The sequence below is a fragment of the Calonectris borealis genome, chromosome 1, assembly GCF_964195595.1.
Source record: "Calonectris borealis chromosome 1, bCalBor7.hap1.2, whole genome shotgun sequence".
Taxonomy (NCBI): Eukaryota; Metazoa; Chordata; class Aves; order Procellariiformes; family Procellariidae; genus Calonectris; species Calonectris borealis.
The window spans coordinates 67614240-67628102 of NC_134312.1; the positions used below are offsets into that span (position 1 = coordinate 67614240).

The 13863-nt window shown below is 43.8% G+C and overlaps 1 protein-coding gene across 1 annotated transcript in view; it reads left to right on the forward strand.

The window, feature by feature from the left end:
- TMTC1 (transmembrane O-mannosyltransferase targeting cadherins 1) overlaps positions 1-13863 on the forward strand; it is a 127927-nt gene that overhangs the window by 70146 nt on the left and 43918 nt on the right. Inside the window, exon 6 of the mRNA XM_075158602.1 lies at positions 10286-10450. Coding sequence (XP_075014703.1) covers positions 10286-10450 — 165 coding nt within the window. The remainder of the gene's footprint in view (positions 1-10285; positions 10451-13863) is intronic.

Consider the following 13863-nt stretch of genomic DNA (forward strand, 5'->3'; position numbering starts at 1 on the left):
AGCATGCAGAAACTGGAGAGGCAATGCAAACTCTTGGTCCATCCAGGAGCTGCCTGCCCTACTGACGTACCAGCAGAGCTGGGGTTTCTCTCACCTCATGGGATCGGACCTTTCCTACCAGAGCAATTTCTACATTTTCCTCATCTTTCACTTGCTACCCTGATAGCAGTGGCTCCTGGCTGGGCTGCTGTATCGTAGCTGGACAACTTAAGCTGTTTTCACAACCTCATATGAACCAACAAATCAACCAAAACATTGCTACATGGCTTATTTCCAATTTGCTGAAAGCCATAGGCAATCCAGTGATACCTGCACCATTTTTATGGCAACTCATTCGTAGTGGATATTGCAATGAGTGGGTTGCAGAGTGCACAGTTACTCTTTCCCAGCACAGGCAATTATGGGTTGCTGTCATTTTTTTCACCAGCTCCTCACTATATCAAGAGTTGATATTGCAACCCTAAATGTTAATACTAGAAGATGCGATCACTGCTATATGCAGGATGGCATTTGCTTCAGCGTCTCTCTCAAAATCTGCAAGAAAGCCAGCATCCAGAAAAAAGTGCACTTGTATTTTTTAGGAACTTAACACATCATGTTAAAGCCTTCCCCGTACCATAGCAAAGGGACCATATGAATGTTTTTGCCTTTACATAGAGTATGTTTTTGATTCTTTGTGCTAATGCATTAGTTCCAATTAGTGTAATTCCATACGTTATTAACTTGTAAATGGAAAAAAAAAAGAACCTGGTAGGTAGTGGAATCATCTGTAATTTTTATGAACCTGAATATCCCTGAGCAGAAGTCCCCTTTGCTTAGAAGGCAGCCACTTGAGGATGGGACTTACTGGTGCTTCTCTTTTCTGGGAGCATATTATGGTCTCCACATTATCTTCATTTTCTTAAAGACCAGCAGTCTGCAAAATGGCTCGTGGCTGGAGGTGAGGAGGTTGGGACCCCGGCTGAGGCAGGCGACTCCAGTTCTGCTTCCCCATCTGCTAAATAGGGATAACAACTTCACTCTGCCCTTCGGAAGGGGGCAGGGAGAGTTCTCATTAATTAATGAGAACTAACTGCTTGTAGAAAGGCTAAACGCTGCAAGCATTATCTTTCAGATGCGTATCCAAACTTAAGCTTTTGAAGGCTTGCCCACCCCTATTAAACACTTTAAGGAGAAATCAAAGCAGCCATCCTCTGTTAATGCAGGCAAGAAATGCTGAGATGCTAGCGCCATATATTTTGGCAGAAGGCAGTAAAGACGTAGGAATAAAAGCTGAAATGATTCTGCAAAGCTGAAAAAGATTAGCTCATGGCGCGTTTGGTCTAGACTGCAGTCTTGCGTTATTTTAACTAAATTTAAAACATGCTTTTGAGAAACATTGCATTTTGGCCATGTACAATCGATTCAGGAAAAAGCTAAATTTGTGTGGAGTATGAGCATTAATGACTATACTGGAAAGCTTTTTGGTTTCCTTGTGATATATTAGGTTAAAGGAGAACCTTCAAATGCATTTATTCTGCTCTTGAAAATAATACAGATATGTAAGGAAATTGCTTTTAAAAAACAGTAATAAATTAAGTTAATGTCATCTTGTGGAAATAATCTACTTGGTCATGTTGATTAAAAGAGAAATTCTTACTTACAAGGGAATATGGTGCTCTTAAGATGCCTTGTGAAATTTAATAGATAATAGTTTCTTACATGAAGTTTTTGTAGACTTGCGATGGAACTGAATGGGAAATTATGTCCCTACTACAGAATTCCGGAAGTTATTACAGTATTTTAATTAAAACTGTAGCATACAGACCCTTCCTCAGTAAAGTATGTAAGATTTAGGGAAATTTCTGTGGAATCCCCATGGAATTATATCAGATGTTTCATTTATAAAATGTTTTCTTTCCATAATGCATATAGTAATCAAAAACCTGAAAAGTTTCTGTATTATCTGTAAATATTTCAGATAGGAAACTATTGGAAGTGAAATCTTGGACTCAAACACTCTAATGAAGCGAATTTGTTTATCATGTGACTTATTGGAAGGAAGGGAAGGGAAATGTGTCCAAATGTTAAATAGCCATTCAAAGGTTAGCGAAATCATTCATTTCTAGTCCATATTTTGTCTCTAATAAGGAAAATAAGAGTTCCTGCATTTTCTCTAATTACATCATGTTCTGACTAGAGGACCACATTGCTAGCGGAGGTAAATCATTTTGATGACTTAGCTGATCATGTCTAAGTGTCTTTAGTATAGGCCTGCATAGCTTTTAATTTAGAGCCAAGGACAAAGTCTAACACTAACTTATAAGGTACCTTTCCAAATTAGATGTATCCTGCCAGTGTTTATGGTTCTCTATGTCTTTGTATTATGACTTGCAGACCTTATTCCAGGAAAAGGCCTCTTAATTCTGGTGAAAATTTGACACATTATTCAGCAGACTCAGTAGTAAGTTAAGTACGCTGCCAGTTACTTCGTTGTCACACTGATATTTCTGAGCTGTGAGGCTTGTTTTTTTCCAATGGGATTTATTTTGTATGCTAAATATTATACCTTGGTGGTGGTCCTGAAGTCTTTTAAAACCTCTAGTAACCAAGAAAAAAAAAGATATTAATTCCATGTCATCATTACTGGGAGATAGGCAATTTAAACAATGCTTTCCCTTTGTCCCCAAAACTCAGTACCAGTGAAGAAGCAGAGATGTATAGTGAATGCCGCTGGCTGTCCGCGAGTGACAGAGACACATCCTGCATCCTCCTTGCCTTTGGACGTTTAGTCCAAAACTGTGACTGCTCCAACAGGTTTTTCCCTCGTAGTCCTGGCTGGTTGAGAAAGTTTTGATACAACATTTTCCCATGGAAAATACAACATTTTAGTTAACCCAAAACTTTTTGCCAAGATGTGCTTACTACAGGGAAACTTTAGATAAAAAGGTTGGAAACAAAAGACTTCTCCAACCCAAGATGGAGTTTACGGTCAAAAGGACATGGACAACAGAAATGGACAGTTGGATGGATGTGGCCCAGAATTGCCTCTTTGGGCGGGACGCTCATCTGAGAGTTGGGACATCAAGGTCCATCTGCCACACACCAGCATTTTTCCAGGATCGTTAGTGCTGGATCTACACCCTGCTGGATCACTCGGTGGTGGCAGTTTGATCCAGAACTGATCTGTGCCCATGCTTGCACTCCTGTCAAATTAGCCAGCCTATAACTTGCTGAATTTAGGCTAGCCTCGTACCAACTGCGAGAGAAAATCTTGATCCAGCAGTAAGCTTGGCATTACAAAGTAAACTTCTCAAAATTTCTGGAATACGTTTGGACCAGTGGAGTGTGGTTATTCCAGATCAGCACTTGGGCTTTTATGGCTGGAGAATTCTGGGGACCCCAGACTCGGAGTCCTACAAGTGCATTCACTTACTGCATCCCCAGCTCTCAGCCTGACCTGGCACAGTGGTTTGAATCCAGGTGATCCAGGTCGCAGGGCGTGCCCTGACTTCTGAGTTTCTGGCTGTTCTGGGTGTCCTGGGCGCAAACTAACACGCACATACAAATACACTATTTTTCCAGATTAAAACATTTTTTTAAAAGTCCAGATTTTATCCTGGCCCAGAACAGCTCCAGTGTTGGAAAACTTGACATTTTTCATAAAACAGCATCTTTGCTACCCTGCCAGCTCTGCTCACTGCTGGAACTCTGTGCCTGAGAGTGCTTTTTGGGGCAGAAAGAGCCACCCTGGCCATGCTTGTTTTAGCCAGCGCTCCCTTCCGTATCTGACTGCTGCATAGTGAGGCAGGAGCAGCCCACATGGCATGTCAAGCGTGCTTTTTGCAATCAATTACTCCCCATTAGAGAAGTGTGAGCAGAGCCGATGAGTTTAACAGGGACGAATTGCCTTTTTCCCCTGCAGCAACAGCCCTGCCTGCAAGCTGCATTTCAGCTGACTTTGGCTCTTCCTCTCAGTGTGTTTCCTCAGCTCAGGCTGCAGAGCTGGAGCGGCTTGGACTGAGAGCATGAAGAGCGTGTTGTGCCAGGTAACATACGTGTGGGACTGGGGCTAGGAAGCTTGTGGGGAACTATAAAACCAAGAGAATCAAATGTTTGTGTTCAGCATTTGGACTTGGCAGCAGACACCGTCTTTCTCAAGGCTGCGCTCCCTGCTCTCTGAAGGGCAGCAGCAGCAGAGTGTGCACTTAGTTTCCAAGTCACGCATGCAAGGGTTAAACTTGCTTCAGAGCAACTTGAAAGTGAGGGTTAGTTTTTATGGAGGGAAAGGGAGTCATCTTAAATAAGTGCTGGAAATCAAGAAGCAGGTTTGCAGCCCAGAAAGAGCCTCCGGGGTGAAATGTCAAAGCCAAGTGCATTTTCTGGTCTCAGTATAGTTTTGAGATAATCCCTTTTGTTGCATTAGCAGCCCCTGAACGGGGGGGCAGTATTTCTTCCACGCTTTGACAGGCTGCTTATAGGCAACTCTTTTCCTAACTGGTATGTATGTATGTATGCATCTGGATTCTTATCTAGGCTGAGCTCTGAATCTGGAGTAACTGCTTTGATGAAATCAGTGGATTTACTCCCAAGTTTACATGCATGTAGTTGAGATTAAATCAGTTTAAAAAAAAAAAAAAACAAAACTACTTCACAAGATTTGACATCCCCAAAATAACCATTAAAAAGTGTGAGGAAGGCATCTTTTCTGCATAGTTTCTCCCACGCTTTTTAACTCCTGAGTTTACGGCCCTACCCCTAGAAGAGGCTGGGGCTGCAGTGCTGGTGTCCGGGCAGGTTCTCTCTTGCACGGTGCCTCCAAACTGCAGCGCTCAGCCTGCTCTGCCCACGTGCTCCTCTGTGGAGTGGAAACCAGCACTGTGCAAAGTTGTAACTCGGAAAATACAGTAAGATGCGTGACTAGAATGTGCCTCCGTTTTCAGGAGCTTTCTGCAGCAGTAGGTCTCCAAGCAGTTTCTGGAGGAGGTAAGATGGTTTCTGATGTAGGCAGATTGCTGTAGCAGAACGTCCTGATAATCTTGGGCTGTGGCACTAACCACACGTGTCTTTGATTAGATGCCATCACCAAGAACCAAATGCAGTGAAGCCGTTCCTGACTTTTACTAAAAAGTGAGAAACCTGATCCATAGAGGGAGAGAGGAGCTGTCTGTAAGCATCGTCAGTAACAGCCTCGTCTTGGGAAAGGAGCCATAATGGCCAAAGAAAAGGTTGAATTTGTGATCTAATTACCCAAGAAGTGTTTGCAAGTATTAAATATCTGCTGTTTTGGCTCTTGTTTTAATCGGGCAATACACGTAGCTCACCATGGGAAACAGGGTCTGTGTGCCACCTCATTCCCATCTGCTTGTGCCTCCTCTCACTTCACTTCCTTGCAGGTGGAACGATACTAACAAACCACGGAAATTACAGACAAAAATCTGTCATTGCACAACTCCCTGTGTGTGATCTGCCAGAAACGCATGGCAGTGACACAGAGGGTTTGCCTGCTGGGTGCAGCCCTGCCCTCGCTGCAATTCAGGACATGCCTGAGGTACCACTTTAACACCACAGGAGTCTGAAACGCGAGGAATCCATCCATTTGCTGAGCTCTCCTGCAGCATCACTGAATTTCTGAAGCCACAGGTTCTCCCGTAATAAGTGTGCTCATTGTGAGCCCACGGAAAAACTATTACCATGTTAACCTCTCAGCCTGGTCCTCAGGTCCTGCTTCGTATCTGACGCTGGGGACCAAGCTGGCATGGACTTTTCATAGTGGGAAACAGTTGCAGTAGCAGGCTGTTGCTTATCCTATGGAAGAAAAAAAACCTTAGCAGTTTTACAGTAATCCAGTGGAAAATGGACTTAAAAAAATAATAGTGGGTTGGGAATTTTGCTTGTTTCCGATTGTTTTGTTTTCGCTACCAAGTATTTCAGAAAAGTGCTTGCATGATAGGGGATGACAATGCCAAGAGAAAAGCCCCTCAGGAGAAATGGTCCCCTCCCTTCCTCTCCCTAGGAAATGCTAGAGTTAACAAAAAATCCAAAGAAACCCCAAACCCACAACCCTGCAGCCTTGATACATATGCAGATAGCTATGGAGATGTCTGGAATGTAGTACTTAAAGAGTAAGTTTTTCAATGGTCTTTGATGAAAGGTCCTTTTAAGACATTTTCATTTTTTTCTGTAAATGTGTGTGAGTAAAATTTGATTTCCTGGTGAGCCAGCGCTAACGTTTGATATGGAGTCGAGTCCCCTGTCATTCTGAGAAGAAAAACTAATGTATTTGAAATGTTCTCTGCGTTTGTAGGTGATGGCAGGGTCATGGCAGAGTTAACCACAAAGGAAGTGTCTTAGAGTCACCAGGCAACTTACTTTAATTAGATAAATGCACTCTCACCTGTATGGGCTCTTCCCACCACAGCACTGCTGCTGGGGCTGCTGCGGACTCAGTGCAGCTTCAGAAGGCTTACCTGAAGCCTCATGAGGTTGGGAAGAAGGGAAGTGGGATGAACTTGCATCCCATGGGTGAAGCTCTGCGGGAGGGCTCTCCAGGTCCAGCAACTGTCGGGGCATGTTGCTGCTGCAACAACTTCATCTTAGCAAGCTTGGTGCTTTACTGGTTCAAAACTTCACGGTCTCTGTACTAAAGCTAATTTCTGTACCAGGACTGTTGAGTCTAGTGTGAAACAAGTGTGTTGTAGGGTATGAGGGATTATGGGACTAGTTTTTGGGACAGGAAACAATAGTAATATAATTATGTTTTTTTAACAGATGCTTAATGCATTGGTGTGGACACTCTTTTGTTTTGTTTAGAGCAGACCACGGGATCTGGACGAGGGGTCTGGATTTGCCCTGATTTTACCATAATTATCTGGCCTTAAGGTAGAAATATAAAGAGATATGCAAAAATTACTAAGGATAGTAGCTTTGGGGATGTTGCATGGAGTTGTTGTTTTGCAAACAATTTGTGGCATGAAATCACAAACGCACGTGCTTTCCTGGCGGCAAAGGACACGTCAGTGCTTTCTGTGCTTCTGGGAGTCCTTGGCCTGCAAAAGACCTGCAGCCAGGAATGTAACATCCGCCCTCAGCCAAGGGATGGGCTTGAAATGACCATGTCATAAAAAAAGCCACACAAAAAGATGCAGCGCCACCTGACATCTGCACCGAAAGGGCCCTGACAAGATAATGCAGTGTCCTCCCCACCCTTTCCTTGATGATCTGTGGCAGGAAATTGTCTGAATTTTTAGGCCAAACTTACCAGGTTCTGAAAATAAAAGTATTCACCTACTTCATGCTTTCTGACCCTGTCCTTCTTTTCCTTTCTTTTGGGTTCCCGTGCACTTTATAGCGCGGGTACATTGACTGTAGGCTACTTAGGCTATAATTGTGGCACAACCACAACTCAGTCCTAATGTTCTCACAATTATCTCTATCTTATTAAAGCGTAAATCATGCTTCAACCCTACCCTCTTTAGCATCGCTCCTTTAACCTTACCCTTAGCAGCTTTGCGGTTTGGAATTCTGGTACGTCAGCTACGCGATCTCCTTCCAGCAGCCTTCCTCTCCGTATTCGTAGTTACTGCTGCATCCTGTAGTCTTGCTGCCTTGCTGAGTGTGGATGTTGAGCCTTTGGGTCACTTACCTGTTTATCTCTCAGGGAGTCCTGGGGGGGGGCTTTTCAGCAAGATAGCTTGGTTTCCATTGCGTACTCCCCTGTGTTGTGGGTAGATCCCTGGACTGCAGCTTTGGTGTCTTGTTTGCCAGTCCCCTGTCAGCAGAGCAAATCACTTTATTGCCATGTTTCAGGTTCCTGCTCTGTAAGAGGAAAATTGCAGCGGACCTCCCTTACGAAGTGCTTTAGGAGCTCCTGATGGAAAGTGCCATGTGGAGCTGGGCACTGCTGCGGGCTCGTACTGCGTCATTGCCAGTGCAGCTGGGATGGGAGCTGCAGCCTGAGATGAACCCTTACTCCTCTGTACACCCCGCCTCTCGCTGTAACTATTGTGGCAACGTGTTTCAGATGTTCGAGAATAACCCCGGGAAGCAACACCTTTCCAGTGGCTGTGTGAGTTGTAATGCGGTGCTGGCTATGCCCTGGACAAGCAGGCTGAGTGCTGCTCCTAAGGCAGAAATTCCCAACAGCTGGGGCAGGGTTTGAAATAAATACCAAGACATTGACGTTTGCATTTTTGTTTTCTGGACGCATTCACGATTCTGTTAGAAAAGGCCTGTTCTTGAAAATATGAAGGTGTAGAGAAATTCCTTTGAAAACAGCCTTGTGCTAAAGCAATTAAATAATGTTTATGTCAGGTAATTAATTCCAAGGGAAGGATGAAATTGCTGAAAGGCAAAATAACAGAGTGAAAACCGTCTGCAGGTTTTTGAGGCATTTCTTATTGGAAAGGGAGGGCTTATTACCGAGATTAGGTTCTCAGAGGTTTTAAAGTAGGGTTCAATAGCTATAAAGGCTTGATTGTTTGGCACCAGCATCTCGGTTTGTAGCTCTAAATGTCTGCTTGCAGTTAATGTAGGTGCAATAAACATACGTGTGCAAAAGAATTCATGGAATAAAACAGTGCAAGTGCCATAAGAAACGTGCTGCAGCAAAGTGCAAGCATAAGCAAGTAAAAAAAAAATATTGATACCCAGTTCTGAAAAATGGGAGAACTCTAAAACAGCAATGAAGAAGTTTTGAATGATCGCCAGATCTGATGTTATCTCTGGATTTGCCTCCTATGTCTATACCTCTCTCAGTGTCCTATACGGCACCTATACTGTGCCAGAGAGCACCACTGCCTGGTGCTGATCAGTACGTACAACAGAGGCGCTTTTTTCCTCAGTAAAAGCAAGAATTATTGTTCCTCTCCATCCTTAGGAAGCCCAGGCAGTAGCAATGTGCCCAGCCCTCCAAGAGGACAGAGAAACTGTGCTGAGAAGCGCGCTCACAGCTCCTCAAAGATGGGACATTTTTCTTTTTCTGATTTCTAGATTGACTTTTGGCATATCACGTGCTTGCTTGCGAGGCTACCTCTGACGGAATTGTGTTCTTAGTTTTTTTTACCTCGAGGCAGTCTCACCGGGAGGTTGCTCGGACGTCTCGGTAGAGGCCAGGAAAGCCTGTAGATCTCCGCTGGAGCACGGGCAGGTGCGATGAGCTTTCTGCCTGCAGCCTGCCTGCGTTTAAGTGTGGGATTCAGCTGAGGTTCAAGGGGTGCCAGTGTCTCGAGAGAGCTGCTCTTTTGTCCCCGTGTATTGGTGGTCTCCAGGTGTTATTCCAGATCCTTCTGCTCCCTTTTTTCTTCAGGGGGAGCTGCCTGGACTAAGATAGCTTTTAAGTCTAAAACTAAATCAGGTGCTAAGTAACTGCATAGGAGAGTTATAGGTAAGCTAATGAAATTCCTCAGGCAATGGGAATTGAAATACCTTTCTAAAAAGGCCAAGCAGAATTAGCGGTGTACTAAGTACAGCAGCTGAAAGCACTCCATTTCCAACTCAGAGGGACATCATTGGAAGAATTAACATGACACTTGAATTACGGTAAATAATTACTGAATTGATTTAAAGTTATACAGGAATAAGACTTCAATTCAAAACGCGCTTCGCTTCACAGAAAATGCCTCAGTAGTTATGTGCAGAGAGCCGTGAAAGTGCCGGGAGGCTGGGCGCTGGAGAAGACCACGTGTGGTTTCATGGAAAGACAACGAGGAAGCTCTGCTAACGCATCTCAGCTGTTCTGGACCGGGCGCGAGAAGGGACGGGCTGGCCCTGATGTGGACATGCAAGACCCGGGCAGGGACTTCTGCCTTTTGATGTGGCCTCTGCCACCCACTCCTGCTGCGGCGTTGGCTACAACACTCGCTCTCCCGCCTCAACTTTGCAATTTTTAAACTGGAATTAATAGCGGCTGCTACTGGGTTTGTTTAGAGACTTCCCCCGTTAAAATGCTTTTCACTTCCACGCGGCTCCAGTAGTGCTCAGTATTACTGTTATTACATGATGCTTTCTTAGCTTGCTGTTCAGATAAGCAGCTGCCTTCCACGGGCTGGTGTAAGCTACCATTATGCTGGTATTATGTATGCTACTGTACTTCTGGCATCCGGGTCTATCATTTAGATTAATTTGGAAATTGTGTAGTGAATTGAGGAAAACCGCTGTTGAATTGGAGTTTCTTAGCCCGGAAAATATTATTAGTCCAAAAACCCCTGTAATTGTGTAATAAATGCAATACTGAATGGTCTTGCATATAAACCAAAGTGCTGGAATACAACTTTTGGTACCTTTTCCTTTTTTTTTTTTTTTTCAGTATGGGGTACTGCATCCTTTTTGTCCACGGTCTAAAAAAGCTGTCTACGTGGTTAAATAAGTGGAGGATTACTGTTCTGACCCTCTTTGCTTTACTACTGCTGCTTTTCTCTTGGAAGACCGTGAAACAGAACGAAATCTGGCTGTCACGAGAATCCCTTTTCAGGTATGAGTGATCACAGGAGAATACTGGCATTTTTGTATTGTTTAAAATAAGTTTGTTACATGGAATAGTTTTCTTTAGCATGAGTTCTGCTATTGATGCATTGCTGTGATTAACATTTTGATTATTATAAAATAACACCTACTTTCTGTTTTCTGGCAACTGTGCAAAAACTGGTGTCAGCACTTTATATGCTTTGGTTCTAGCAATCGCATTTTTAAGACACACTGTTTTTAAATAACTTCAATTCTGTAGATTTACCAATAATGTAACACTTTCCTTTTTAAAGACATAGCAAAAGTTCGTTGCAACCCTTCAGAACACCATAGTAACCCTATTGAATATATTGAATTTTCTTTAGCAGTGTTCTTAATGACAAAAATGAAATGCCATGAAGTGCCAAACTTAATGTACCATATTTCATTTTATTTGATTACTCTTTGCCAAACAGCTCTCTTTACAATCTCATTTATTTTTTTTTTTGCACTGAAACAGACTGTTTCATTTTGTGTTTTGCTAGCAAATGTATTGCATTTGCCTCCAGCTGCTTTCAGCAGTTGTCTAATTGTGAAGTAATTGCAGAAACGCAGGTGATCTGCACATGGGTTGCTTAGCTTTATTTTCTAACTTATTGGCCAGAGCAAAGTTTAATGTATGCAGTACGAAAGAGTATGAAATCATTTTTTATGTGTACCCTTCGGTCTTCAGGAAACACTACTGAAGTGGTTGGAGCTCTGTTAGTGGGATTTTTTTCAAAAAAATCTGGAATAGGGGTTTCTTCGCTCCGACATGATTCATTGCCCACCCTGAAACGCTGTCTGCTGTTCAAACAATAGCAGCCGTGGTGACCGGTCTGGGCTCGTGCAGCAATCCCTGTGAAGTGCACCTCCAGTCCAAACCCTTCTGGCTAACGGTGGCCGCTGGGAGGAAAGCCGGACACCCTTCCAAGTTGGATGACTCTCTTTTTGAAAGGGAGGTGGGAAGATGGCAATTCCATATGCCAAGTTGCAGGGATCATCTGGTATCGCGTTGCATACAGTTGTGGTCACTCGTGTTTAAGAACGATGAAGTCGAACTGGAGCGGATGACAGGAGGACATCTCCTCCCACTAAGGAGCACTCTTGGGATGATACGGAGTGCCAGGGGGTCTGCTGCAGAAGAGAAGGCTAAGGTTATGTCTGCTTAGTTGGACGCAAATGGACTTCTGTCCATCCTACCTCTGTGCAAGGCAGGGTGGCCATCTACAAACCAGCTCAAATTCAGAAACCGTGCCACTGCTTCAATGCAGCACTGAGCTGGAGCTAATACACCTCACCTCAAGGTGGGGATTTGGTGTTGCCCAGGTTAGTATGCAGGGCTTGGTGGCTTGGGTCGAGCTGGCTCGCCCTTCAGCTCAGGTCTTTTGGAGAGAATTCCGGGAGACAGATCTGCCCTGGCTTTTGAGGAGAAGGCAAGAACTTAAGTGTGCTCCTGCTGGGTCACCTCTTATCATGGCCTGCCCCTGAGAGCAATCAGCAGCAGATGCCTAGAAAAGCAATGTAAGAACAGGGCCAGCAACAGTGATGCTTCTCTCCAGTCCTTTCCCAGTAATCTGCAGTTTAAAGACTTCCTGAGTCAGGAATTACTTGCTTTTTTTGCTTTTAACAGCCACTGATGGACTTTTCTTCCATTAATGTCTCTGACTGCTTTTTCGAATCTATTTATAGTTTTGGCTTCTACAGCATCCTGTGCGCTGGGCTCTGTCGTTAAATTACACAATGTGCACACTAAGGTTTCCCTTCTGTGTGCTGTGAGCCTTTTGCCTGATCATCTCGTTTGGTGCGCTGAATGAGTAGTGAGTAACCATCAGCTCGTCACTTGTCCTCTGCCTTCCATGCCTTTACCCCCATGCCCTCACCCAAGGCTGTCTCTTTTTCATGCTGGAGTCTGCTGTTTTGAACTCTCCTCACATGGAAGCTGTTCTGCATTTCTGATCCTGCTTGTCAGTCTTCGCTGGATGCTTTCAAACTCTAATCTGTCCTTTTGAGAAGGAGACCAGAATCACCATTCAAGAGATATGTGCAGCACGGAAATGTAAGACTGCTTTCTGTTTTTTGTTCTCTTTTCCTACTAATTCCTGATCTTCCCTTGCCTTTTGTGACCTCTCCTAAGCACTGGGTGATATTTTCACAGCACCGTCTACACGAACTCCAGGATATCTATTGTGACTGGAAGTGTCTGATTTATAGACATCAATCTGTGTGCAGATTTATGCAGATTTAGAGTGTGTGTGTACACACTCTCTGATAGTTGTGCCTGTACCAGAATTGCATTTCATCTGCAATCTTCTTGCCCAGCCTTCAATACCGTGAGATCCTTCTGCAACATTTTGTGGTTAGCTTTAATTCCTGCAGTGCGATTCACATCAGTGTCATCAGCAAATGCGTCGCCTCCCTGTTTGCTCCCTTTTCCAGATCCTTTGTGAACACGTGAAGCAACTCGGATGCCAGTGGATGTCTCTTGGGCACCGTGCTTGCAGTCTTCTCCAATTGTAAAAACTGTTCACATACTTGTGCTCTTTGCTTGCTATCTTTCAACTAGATATTGATTCACAAGAGGACCTTCCCTCTTACTCCATGATGCCTTTAAGAAATTCGAAGTCTCTAGTGAGGGATTTTTGAACATTCAAATGCACAGCATTGATGTATGTGATTCTGACTGGCTGGGCTATGTTTGGATTTCCATAAAACCTTTCCATAGTTTCAGTACCAAAGTCCATCAAAGAACAACAGATCTGTCCACCTAACTTCTTTCTGCAAAATACAAGGTTAGTTCTTCTCTGTTGGATTGTAGTTATACAGAAGTTTGCTAGAACTAGTCTTTATTATGGTTTTCCCAAAATTACCTGGAGAGGAAATCAGACTTGCTGGTCTGTTGCCCCCCAGATCCCTCCCCTGGAGCCAAATGACATCATATTCATCACCTCCCATTTCTCTAGTGCTGAGCCTCATTTAAATGATAGGTTACATACCGCAGCTAATAGCAGCTTCACGATTGATCTCCTTTGGATGTGTACTACCAGGCTCAATGGATTTATAACTGTTCTTGGTGTTGATTTGTTTTAAAGCCTCTTTTACTGCCACTTCAGTTTGAGACAGTGCTTCGGAGTTGCCCCTGTAAGGAAAGGCTCCCGTGTGGCAACCTCCTTCGGTTCCCCTGTAGTAAGCACCGGTGGAGGTAATCCATTTAGCTTTTCTGCCGTGGCCTTTTCTTCTTCAAGCACTACTTTTAGACCTCCATCATCTGTTTGTCTTAGGGGATCTTTGGCAGGTTTCCTATATCTGATGTATTCCATTATTAGCTTTGATGGCTTTAGCAAGTTTTTCCTTAAATCTCTTTTGGTATGCTTAGTTATGGTTTATGTTTAACTTGCTGAA